Source organism: Lates calcarifer, linkage group LG2, assembly GCF_001640805.2.
Source record: "Lates calcarifer isolate ASB-BC8 linkage group LG2, TLL_Latcal_v3, whole genome shotgun sequence".
NCBI lineage: Eukaryota > Metazoa > Chordata > Actinopteri > Centropomidae > Lates > Lates calcarifer.
Window position 1 is genome coordinate 1,723,157 of NC_066834.1, and position 12,004 is coordinate 1,735,160.

Consider the following 12,004-nt stretch of genomic DNA (forward strand, 5'->3'; position numbering starts at 1 on the left):
ATGTGAACATGCAGCTGACCCACTGACATGCTAAAAAAAGAGCTTCAGTTTGCTTCGGGCCATAAATCAAAACAGACGTCCTTGACTTCCTTTCCCATAACCCCCGCTGCTTCCCCGGCAGCCTGCGATAACATGAGAAATAAACTCCTTTTTCTTCATCTCACTTCTTTCTCACACGCTTTTCCATTTCATCTTTGTGCGTTAATGAACGCTCAGCTGGAGGCGAGAGAGGACGCCAGCAGCAATAAGGACGGGCGGGCTCAGTGTGACGAGGAGGAGCTAAAGATGCACCAGCTCAACATCCAGGTGCGCGAGGTCTTCGCCAACCGGTTCACGCAGATGTTCGCAGACTACGAGGTGTTTGTCATCCAGCCGAGCCAGGACAAAGAGTCCTGGTTCACCAATCGAGACCAGATGCAGAACTTTGACAAGGTAAGATGCTGTAGTTTGGTAATAACGTTGTGTAGTGAAGGGTTTTATTCCTCCACTGAATTCCACCCTTTGAATTTTTCGTGTGCAGGCCTCCTTCCTGTCAGACCAGCCGGAGCCCTACCTGCCCTTCCTGTCGCGTTTCTTGGAGACGCAGATGTTCGCCTCCTTCATCGACAGTAAGATCCTCTGTCATGACGACGAGGAGAAGGAGCACACGCTGAGGGTGTTTGACGCCCGTGTGGATAAGATTCGCATGCTGAACGTCCGCACACCCACACTTCGCACCTCGATGTACCAGAAATGCACAAACATCGAAGAAGCGGGTAAGGACAAAAGATCAGTCCTGAAAATCCTTGAAAGCTTTGTGGATTTCATAACAATATAAAAAGGTTCTGGAAAATGTTTGAACGTGATTGGATTTCTTTCAGAGCACCAAATATTTTACTCAGTTTATCAGTAAACCTCAGCTCTCTGGTCTGATAAAGCTGCAGATTTTAGTTTGAAAATGTAGAAAAGGGACCTCTGTGATGCTGGACTGTGACCCTGTGAAAAGCCAGAGCATTTGCAATTTAACGTTTTGTTAATGTAATTAAAGAAGACCTTAAAAGTCCTGAAGGTGTGAACTTCTTGACTTCTTGCTCTCTTCAGTTAACTGACTGATAATTACTGTCTTGTTTGCAGACAACTTGGTAAAAAAACGATATAAAAAAGCTGATTTTGTCGCTCCTGGACCTCATGAGCTGGAGAACGACAAGACTCCCCTTCGTAATACATTCGCTCTCGTTCCCTCAAACGTCTCTGGGTGGCAGCTCTCTGAACGTGTGTGCAGTGCATTGGTTCACTCACAGAGGATGGATTGGCTTCCTTTATTTTTTTATCTGCATGATAATTATTCACGTTAAATGTGTTTGATTTTCTCCTCTGTGAGACCTTTTGTGCATTGCATACATGTCAGCTTTTTCTGAGCTTGGTGAACAGTTAAATTCACTGTAACTGATCTTTACAGAGGTGATCTGATAACTTGATAACAGCATGCAGGTGATTTGGTGGTGAGGAATTCTTTTCTCTGCACCCATGAATCACAGCTTCAGACAGTCTCTGTACATCCTCCCTCTGTGTCCTCACATTCACTGTATGAAGTAATCTATTTAATGTCTATTGTGTTTCTCCCAACTCATCCTCGTGTGGGTGTGTTGTAACCAGGCTTCAGAAAAACACTGTCTAAAGCTGCATTCATGGCTCTGACTCTTTAAAGAAAAAGAACATCTATTCTGGGCCTTTACTCTGTCACTTCTCTTGGTTCTGTGGGTGTTTTCTGTTTCAACTTGTTCTCTTTCTTCTGTTGTCAATCAGCTGATAAATGAGAAAGTAAAGGTTCTTAGTCACAGTTTTCCTGGAGATGATAGAGGAGGAGAAGGACAGGTCAGGAGAGCTCTATACATCTCTTTTTCATTTAGATTTTAGTCATGTAAATGGCAGTAATATTTCTTTTTGTGGTGGTTCTGAGACATGAGAGCAGGATGTTAACACAGTGAATTGGGCTGATAATCGTCATTACAGTTTTTCCCTCAGGAGTCCTAAATGCTTAGCTGTCTGAGGATTCAGGGGTGGACAACGTGCAGAGTTTTGACTTGATGATCTGATCATTTGTAATGGTTAATATTTCGATTTTGCCCAAAAACCAAAGACACGTAATCACAGCACAAAGATTTAGGACGAACAAACAGAATGAAACTGATGAATCTATCCTGTACTCCCTCTGCTGACCTCTGCACCGTCTCCACAGAGAAAGCCATTGAGATGAGAGTGTCGAAGATCGACCACACCGCGCTCCACCCCCACCTGCTGGACATGAAGATCGGTCAGGGACGCTACGAGCAGGGCTTCTTCCCCCGCCTGCAGTCCGACGTGCTCTCCACCGGGCCCACCAGCAACAAGTGAATATTTCACATTATTATCACATTAAAATTTGTAGCTGTGGGACATTTTTAGACTTAGAATAAACCTCTGCTTCGTTGTTTTGTGTTACAGATGGACCAAGAGGAGCGCTCCTGCCCAGTGGAGGAGGAGGGACCGACAGAAGCAGCACGCTGAGCACCTTTATTTAGACAACGACCAGAGAGAGGTGAGAGGTCCCCGCAGTGTTTTCTTTTCTCAGCTCACATTCAAACAGACCGACTGCTTGAGCTTTCTCATCTTTGTTCGTTTTGCATGATGTTTGCTTTATTTTGACTTCGCTCTTACCCCGTCTCCTCACACTTCTCGTCACTGCCTCTCTTTTTCTTTTTCCGCTCACTGTTCACACACTCTCAGCATGTAGAGTGTTTGTATCCGGAGCTGCAGCTCCTGCTCTTTCTTGACTACTACTGGCTCTCACAGTCCTTCAAGCCCTGTCTAAAGTCGGTGACTGTGGACGTGGTATGTGTTGGCAGACAGCAGACCACATGACCTGTCCACCCATGTGGTCTTTACCTCCCTCTGCTTCCTTCACCACCTGCAGCTGATCATTAACCATGAGGTGGAACTCATAAACATGAAACGACTCAAAGCAGTGATGATAAACATGCAAGAGAAATGTAATGAAAACAAAGATCTACAAAAACATGTTGGAAACTCAGTTTTTATAATTTCATTTTTATGAGTTTCACCCCTCATACTGTTTGAGGTGTTGGTTCAGTATTAATTATCACAGCTAGGCATACATGTATTTAATATTAGAGTGAGCACAGGTTTGACCCTGGACTAGAAGGAAGAGCTCCCCATCATCAGACAGGCTCCATTAGCTTTTACAAACTGTGATGTTCCCTCTGTCTGTGTTTATAATAAATGTTGTAGTAACCTCCCTCCTCAGTGAAATGACTCCACCTGTTAGCTGAGGTGATTTCTCCGACACGTTCTTGTTTCGCTTGATTTGCTGATTCTCTCTGTCTTTTATCAGAAGTACATCCAGGAAGCCAGAAACCTGGGCACCACCATCCGACAGCCCAAACTGTCCAACCTGTCGCCCTCCGTCATCGCTCAGACCAACTGGAAGTTTGTTGAGGGGCTGCTGAAGGAGTGCAGGAACAAGGTTTGACTACATCTGTTAGCTGATTAAAGCTCCACATGCAAAGAATGAGAACTGCAGTTGGCAGACAGAAAGTAAAGATAGAGTATTATCAGTCTGATTGCTTCTCGTTTCTCTGCAGACCAAGCGTATGCTGGTAGAGAAGATGGGCCGGGAGGCCGTGGAGCTGGGTCACGGAGAGGTCAGCATCACCGGCGTGGAGGAGAACACTCTGATCGCCAGTCTCTGTGACCTGCTGGAGAGGATCTGGAGCCACGGGCTGCAGGTTAAACAGGTCAGGAAAAACACATCTCTGCAGCGCACCTGATCGATCCTCCACAGCTGTGGACAGAACTAATAATCACACTCTGCTGTGCGCCTTCTCTTCCAGGGTAAATCTGCCCTGTGGTCCCACCTCCTGCACTACCAGGAGAGCAAAGAGAAGAAGAATGCAACTCCAGGCGGACTGGGACCTCCAGGTAAAGGCTGAGACGCACCAACACGTCAGTGACTCTCATCTCAGGAATTACCTAACATCTCTGTTGTTTTTTAATCCTGCACCAGGTTTCATTCATGACACTGAGAGACGCAAATCTGATGGTGGTGGATCAGCCATGCCGCCTCTGAAAGTCTCCCTGATCCAGGACATGAGGTGAGGAGGAATGAAGGAGGATGGCTCTGAATTTCATCCTGTGCACCGTTACATGTTTTAATATTATCTGTCACCATCAGAGGAAAGTAAGTTAGACAAACACTGCCCCCTGTGGTCGACTGTCAGTCAGTACTCCGAGTTTACTGTGATAATCAGCTCCGTACGTGGATCCAGATGGATCCTCAAAGGATTTTCAGGAGCTCAAAAAGACCAATAATTTATTTCTGTTATAATGAATAATGTTGGATGTTAATGTAATTTTACCACTTGTGTCTCCTCACTCTCTGATAAACGTTTCCGTCTTCAGTCTTCCCATCAGAAGGATTAAAAGTGTGAAGATCCACAGTTTATTAGTTGTAGTGGCGCGTTGTTTAAAGTAACTGGTCTGACAGGAAAGTTTCAGGTCAGATTCATTCCTCTCCACAGATTAATTAACTCTTATACACCTGAATAGAGCTGCAGCTTATGGTTGTTTTCAATCTAATCTAGTCTGTTTTATCTGTTTATTTAGATTTTTCAAATCATTGTTTGGTCCATAAAATGTCAGAAAACAAAAGCACCCATCACAAGGTCCTAGAGCCTGAGGTAACATCTTAAAATGTCCTGTTTTGTCTGATTAAACCCAAAGATATTCAGTGAGGCAACAGAGAAAACCAGCAAGTTCTCAAATCTGAGAAGCTGGGACCAGATCTTTTTTCTGTCGGTGGACTAATCAAGCATCTCTGCACGTTTTGCATGTATTAGTCAGTAAACAGTAACAAGGGGAAAGAGACAGAAGCCAGACATAAACTGGTGATGCTGCGATTACACACAGTCGCAGACCCTGAGGCTGGTGTGGTGGCCCAGTTTTCCCGGTCATTTTTTCTCCGTCATATTTCTGTTAAAAACACGTCTAAGCCTTTCACTGACCCTGAGAGCTCCTGTGGCACACCTGCACGCCGTGATGGCAGCCATCGCTGTCGCCACGTTACCCTCCGTACCCAGCAGCCAGAGCTGAGGAGTCGAGGCTCGTGTTGCGTGAAGGCAGCGCAGAGTCTGTGAAACAACACGTTACTTCCAGCCTAATTACCAGACCCCCCGCCAGACTGACTGAGGGGAGAGGAGGGGTCAGCTCAGGGCTGACAGACAGACCCTCCTCCACTCTCATGTAAACATCTGACACCATCATCGTAAGCAGAAGCAACCGTCGCCCTTAACGAGTTTAATAATTGATTGTATTGTCTTAACGGGATTAAATATTTTTACTAAAAACGAGGGGTTGACATTCAGAGTCCTCACGTTTTTTAAGCTTATTAGCGATGTCTGTGTTGCCCGGTGTTGTCTAGGTGAGAGGTTAACAGTAGTCGTGCACATAGTGGATGTTTTCCTCTGTTGCCATGGAGATAACGAGCAGAGGAAACTGGGTTACGCGGTGCGAGCGAGTGAGCGAGCGCAGAGGGTGGAGACGGGGAGGGGGTTGGAAGGTGGAGGAGACGTGAAGCGCTCTCAGCAGACGAGCTTATGGCACAGGTGGAGTGGAAGGGAATGTGTCTGGACGTCGGAGGCATGATAGTGGCTCGGAGCGACGGCATGGGACCGACTCAGAGACGGAGGCTGGAACAGTGATTCAGGCCGAGACACAATTCTAAAGATTTATGAAGTACTGTTGGTGGTAATGTTATATCTCTGGAAATTAAACTGATTTTAAGACGTCACTTTAAAAAGAAAGAAAAATTATTCTGGCATTTTTTGGTGTCTTATGAAGCAGTGGATAGATTTATAATGAAAGCAGCTCTCAGTTTTTATATCACATAAAGTGCACAGACTACAGGTGCATCTTCAGTGATCTTCATGATGCATTTAAAGACTCAGACATGTTGTAAATCATAAATATGTTCTCTGCTCCGTTTTGTTTTTCAGACACATTCAGAACATCAGTGAGATCAAGACGGATGTGGGCAAGGCCAGAGCCTGGGTTCGCCTCTCCATGGAGAAGAAGCTGCTGTCCAGACACCTGAAGCAGCTGCTTTCAGACCACGAGCTTACAAAGTGAGCACAACAACACGCTGAAAACACATTTCAAAGATCGCCGAGCGTCTCCTCCTGCCTCCTCTGGTTTCTCATCCTGACCCTCTTTCTGTGTTTGTGGAGGAATGTCTGTCTCCTATGAAAGATGACGTGCGATCTACCCATTTATAATACATTAACTCTTTGGAAATTGCAAAGCATCATGCTGCAGTCCACCGCTGCATAAATTATTCACAGCCCTCTTCATAATTGATATCTGAGTGGTGAACTGGGTCAGAGGGATTTCTCTCTGCCTCCGTGACCTTACCATGGCAGTTGTTCCACTTATTCACACTTTATCATCCATTTGCCCCAAAATTGATATATTATCTGCCACAGGGTATAAGCATCAAGGTTTATCTTTACACTCAACAAATCTTTTCTCCTCCTTTTAGAAAACTGTACAAGCGCTACGCCTTCCTCCGCTGTGACGATGAGAAGGAGCAGTTTCTTTACCACCTCCTGTCCTTTAACGCCGTCGACTACTTTTGTTTCACCAACGTCTTTACAACCATCAGTGAGTCCTACTTTGATGCCGAACAGCTTGACGACGCTGTCAGTGAACTGTTTTGTCTGATGTTTTCATGTGACATTTCCCTCTCCTCTGTCTCCCAGTGATCCCCTACCACGTGGTGGTTGTTCCCAGTAAGAAGCTGGGAGGCTCCATGTTCACCGCCAACCCCTGGGTGTGTGTCTCTGGTGAGCTGGCAGAGACCGGAGTCCTGCAGGTCCCCAGAAATACTCTGGAGATCACTTTTGAGGTTGGTGTTAATTTTCTATTGAAGGTTAAATCCACTTTATTACAACTGTGGTCTTATTTCTGTAGTTTTAATCATAATTTCTGTTGATTTGTGAGTTGTCTTTGGCTCCAAATGTGGTTTCTTCTTCAGTTTTTCACATCAGACGTTATGTCAAGGCAGTGTACATACAGAGCAGGTCTGGTCCACAGTTATAATAGTAATAATAGTAATAGCAACCAATAAGACTAAAACATTTTAAATGTAAGAACAGACGTCGAGCAGGATCGTGGGAGCAGCAGGAGGCATGACAGCACAGATCAGACTCTACAGCTCCACAGGCAGCGTTTACAATACAGGAGGTTAGGATACGCCCTCTGAGCAGCGCTAATTCTTCAGGACAGTCTGGGGAGTTGCTATCGAAAAGTTATGGGACAGGTTGGCTTGGCCGGGGCTAGCTAGTTAGCATGCTAACTTCAGTAGAAGAAAAGAAGTGATGGAAATAGAAGGAAAACATTGCCAGAGGCAGCTCCTGGCGAATAAAGGATTGAAGTTTGGTGCTGAACTTGCAGCGTCTCTTCTAGACTGCTGTTATTGCTAACGATGGCTATGTGGCAATAGCAAAAACTGTGTGGGCTGTTTACAGCGGACAGCTCAGGTAATTATTTAGTTCATCATTGTTTTCTGGTAAAGTGGAATTTTTTCCTTGTTTTTCTTCAGTCAACAATCTAGTAAAAAACAATAAGACCAAGTCAAAATAAACCAGAACTATCCTTTAACAGAAAGTTAACGTCCTGTTTTCTGAATTTAGTTTTTTCTTTTTTCTCTCTCTCAGTGCCAAAACCTGGGGAAACTCACCACAGTGCAGATGGGCCACGATAACACGGGGCTCTACGCAAAGTGGCTGGTGGAGTGTGTTATGGTCCGCAACGAAATCACAGGGCACACTTACAAGTAAGAACACCTGACGGGGAAAACTCACCTGACGTGGTTCTGAACGGACGATTCTCTAAAGATGAACTCTGCGTTTGTCGGGCAGGTTTCCGTGTGGCCGGTGGTTGGGGAAAGGCGTGGATGACGGCAGTCTGGAGAGGATCCTGGTGGGAGAGCTGATGACCCCCAGCACAGAGAACGATGAGAGGATGTGCCGCACGCCCCCGATGCAGCAGTCGCCAGGGATGATGAGGAGGTTTGTTACCATCTCGCCAAACAGCAAACCAAGTAAGTCACTCAGCTGCACACCCATGACTCATCTGTTCTGCTGCAGTGATGTGTAGATGTTTTGTTATATTCTAGCTGAGAGGAATCATTTTTTCTCTGTGTGTGTGTGTGTGTGCTTTTATTGTCTCACAGTATCTTTGTTTGCCTCTTTCTTTCTTCTCACCCAGAGTTAAACACAGGTCAGATCCAGGAAGGAGTGGGAGAGGCCATCAACGGGATTGTGAAGCACTTCCACAAGCCGGAGAAGGAGGTGAGAGACGGCGGTCCAGACAGGCCCCAACATGTCGCTCTATTATTCATCACGTATGAAAAGAAGCAGCTTTCTGCTCTGGTGGTCTCTGAGCTGTGTCGTATAATTCACACTGTTTAAACACATTACTGGGTTACAGAATGGTGTTATTCTAAGAGGCACAAACATAAAACACCAGCACTGATAATTATTACTTATTAAAGCAGGTGTATCATTGTGTATTTAAAGTACAAAGGTTTTTTTAACAGGGAAATCCCCTTCACTCCTGCTCTACCTCTTTACAGTCCTGACAGAACAATGGCTGCTAAGAGTAAAAATGGTCCCTAAAATTGAAATGAGCTTTGTCTCTGTCACTGTTTATAGTGTATGTATGTATTATGTCACGTACAGTGCCATGATCTGCCCACATGCCTCTCTCATAGCGTTTTTACCCTCATGCTGAAAGCTGCTCTTTTTTTTCCACATCGTCAGAAAACAACAGAAGCTTCCCTCATGAATCTAAAAGCAGTTCCCTCTCATCGTTTCGATTAACGCTTGAAAGTTGTTTTCTTTTGAGATAAAATACGACCTGTGCTGCACCTACAGACCTCAGCCCACTTCTCCTGCAAGATAATATAGCAGCTGAGTCAGTTTCTCAATGGGACACTTGGACTTGCCAAGTGCTCCATTATATTCTCATTTGTAAGCGAACAACAACCTTCACTCTCTCTAACTATGAACATTTTCTTGTTGTTTTTGCTCTCGACAGAGAGGCAGTCTGACCCTCCTCCTCTGTGGGGAGTACGGCCTCGTCTGGGCTCTGGAGCAAGTTTTCCAGCACGGCTTCAAATCACCACGACTCTTCAAGAATGTCTTCATCTGGGACTTCTTGGGTAAAGACTTTATATCATCCTCCCTAAGTCTTTAAAGCCATATTCCAGCTAAAATCTAAAAGTTTTGAGTTTCAAACTCAGACCCTTGAAACACAGCTACTGTAAATACACTGCTTCCTTTGTGGCTTTGAGGAGGGTGATGACATGAAACAGAAGCAGAGTATTCATCATTCATTCTCCCCTTATTTTGCAAAACAATTATTTGGAACATGGAGGGGGTAGAGCGGTGTATTTTGGTTTGGGAAATACCCAGGAATATTGATTCTTTTTCCTGAAGAAGGAAACAACAGTACAGTCTTTAGTTTTACAACTAAACCATATCCATGTTAACAGAGCAACATCAGCTGAGGAAGGCCATGAGATCAGGGCAAAAGCTCCAGAAAAAAAAACAAATACGTTGGAGCTTGTGTTAAGAATTTCTTGTCAAACATTTTTTACAGACAGCTTTTAACCTGGTGTGTTTTCTTCACATGAAAGCATCAATCACTTGTTCTGCTTTAACAGAAAAGGCACAGGTGTACTTTGAGAGTGCGGAGCAGCGGGAGGTGACTCCAGATGAAAACTGGCAAAGCAGAGTGCGCCACTTCTGCCGCTTCATGCGCGCCATCAACAACACATCCAGAAACATCGGCAAGGACGGCAAGTTCCAGATGCTCGTGTGTCTGGGTGCAAGGTAAACAGGCAGCACTCACTAACCCTGTAAAACATATTTAGATGGAGTGGAGGTTCAGTGAAAGTTCAGAGCAGTGAAACTTACTCGTAGTGACAGAAATCCCTGCGGATGCTCTGCTCTGTAACTGACCTGCAGCGAGTGGAAACGATCTCTCCTCAGAGGATTCTTTCAGTATCAGATATTCTAATGATTTCCTTTAGTTCTTCCTCTCTGTAAAAGGGTGTATGTGCCCTCATATTGACTTCACGTGGACGTTTGTGTCGTGGTTTCGCTCTCAGTTTCAAAATCGTTACGCCCATAATATCTGTGTTTTGGACTGTGGGCATGACACAACTTTGAAGAAGAAATTTGAAGACATTTTTCATTACTGACATTTTAAAAACAAAAATCATGACTAAACATCATCACATAAAATAAGACTGAACAATAATGAAAATAATCATTATTTTTTTTTTTTTTTTTTAACCAAAATGTAACGTAGTGTGACTTTGAAAGTAGTTTTTATTCTGCTGTGGTTTTAATCAGCTGTATTTTTTAGTTTTAATTCACACGTGTGTGTTCTGTCTGTTTTCTGCAGGGACCATTTGCTGCATCACTGGATCGCTCTGCTCGCCGACTGTCCGATCACGGCTCAGATGTACGAGGACACTGCACTGATTAAAGACCGCTCGTTGGTGAACTCTCTGATCAGAGTTCTACAAACTCTGCAGGAGTTCAACATCACCCTGGAGGCTTCGCTCGTCAAAGGCGTTGGTATTTAAACCAAACCAACCAACCTCCCGCCAGTTGTAACCCGAACAGGAAGATCACTGGGGACCACTAAGAAGAGTAACGGAACCTTTTATATGCAGAAACAGACTTGAACAAAGAACTTTTTCTGGCTTATATTAAAGCTACTGTTACATTTGCCATATATTAAGTGCAATGAGCCTTTCAAGATATGTTGTTATTTTTATCCTCAATGATGTTGCCATTAGATGTTAAAAATATGTTTTCTATTATGAACCATGATTTTCACATTATTGACGATGACCTACTTGTGCTATAACGTTTTATTGAAAGCTGAATATTTTCATTGTTATCGTGAACTGCTGACAATGGCTATATTTAAGGGAAAGCGAGGATCAAAACTGTTAATATATTTTCAGAGAAAAACAGTATTATTTTGTTAAATCAGTCAAGTTGCTTGCTCTGTTGTCAACTCAGATTCCAATGTCATAACGCAGAGCTTAAAGCAAATGATGTAGAAGTATGCTTTATAAGTATGTGTGTGACAGGGAGGCTTGTAGAGTGGGAGATGATTCACCGACAGAGGAAATAAAAAGGCCGTCACATTCAGGCCTTTCCCTGAGAAAAGTACAAGTATGCAAATCTTTTACCCTCAGCAGAGAAAATGATCCTTCTTGCATGTTAATAAGACTGTGTGGCTTCAGCCTGTATCCAGTGATGGACAGAAATACTCAGCTGGATAAAGGAAAATCCCCCAAGTTTTAGGTTTGTGTTCCCAGACACAAAGTCCTCCGAGCGATGCTTGACCCAGCTTTCTGTGCAAAGTTGATCACGACGACAGCCTTCGTGTAAATACCTCCGACCACCGTCATTGTCCCCTTACACTACATCTGCCCTCCTCTCTGAACAAAGACAGTGTGATGATCTGTGCAGACTGCTCATGATGAAGGACGCAGAAAGGACCGCTCTTCCCCCGCCATCAGATTTTTGTCATCATGGTTTCTTGCTATGCAATATCCACCAGAGAAGATTCAGCCCCCTACAAACTCCATATCATGGTGTCTTGAGGTATTTCACCAGGCCCTCCTCCGTTACATACATCGAACTGAATAAGAGATTTGATATGTGAAGGACTTCTTTTCTGTGCCAACAATGTCTGGAATGACTGTGTTGTACCCGTCTGTGTGCGACTCACACATGAGCATCTTGGGAGATATATATTTTTGTTTTCCAATACAGTTGTACATTTATTGACATAGCTGTGTAATGTAGTGTTTACTAAGTGAGCAACAGTGTACAGTGTAAAAATATATTAAGAATAAAGCATCTGTAATGCGTTAAAGAGG

The 12,004-nt window shown here is 44.2% G+C and overlaps 1 protein-coding gene across 2 annotated transcripts in view; it reads left to right on the forward strand.

Moving 5' to 3' along the window:
• Positions 1 to 12,000, forward strand: part of dennd5a (DENN/MADD domain containing 5A) — a 29,301-nt gene extending 17,301 nt beyond the window's left edge. Inside the window, exons 7-24 of one of the 2 annotated variants that reach the window (XM_018688578.2) lie at positions 217 to 432; positions 521 to 755; positions 1,114 to 1,197; positions 2,219 to 2,369; positions 2,464 to 2,557; positions 3,371 to 3,502; positions 3,621 to 3,773; positions 3,870 to 3,957; positions 4,043 to 4,130; positions 6,030 to 6,158; positions 6,572 to 6,693; positions 6,792 to 6,937; positions 7,749 to 7,867; positions 7,953 to 8,134; positions 8,302 to 8,384; positions 9,133 to 9,256; positions 9,761 to 9,929; positions 10,507 to 12,000. In XM_018688578.2, the coding sequence (XP_018544094.1) occupies positions 217 to 432; positions 521 to 755; positions 1,114 to 1,197; positions 2,219 to 2,369; positions 2,464 to 2,557; positions 3,371 to 3,502; positions 3,621 to 3,773; positions 3,870 to 3,957; positions 4,043 to 4,130; positions 6,030 to 6,158; positions 6,572 to 6,693; positions 6,792 to 6,937; positions 7,749 to 7,867; positions 7,953 to 8,134; positions 8,302 to 8,384; positions 9,133 to 9,256; positions 9,761 to 9,929; positions 10,507 to 10,690 (2,499 nt within the window). In that variant the 3' untranslated portion in view covers positions 10,691 to 12,000. The remainder of the gene's footprint in view (positions 1 to 216; positions 433 to 520; positions 756 to 1,113; positions 1,198 to 2,218; positions 2,370 to 2,463; positions 2,558 to 3,370; positions 3,503 to 3,620; positions 3,774 to 3,869; positions 3,958 to 4,042; positions 4,131 to 6,029; positions 6,159 to 6,571; positions 6,694 to 6,791; positions 6,938 to 7,748; positions 7,868 to 7,952; positions 8,135 to 8,301; positions 8,385 to 9,132; positions 9,257 to 9,760; positions 9,930 to 10,506) is intronic. The other variant, XM_018688580.2, reaches the window with a different exon arrangement.
• Positions 12,001 to 12,004: the final 4 nt, after the last annotated feature.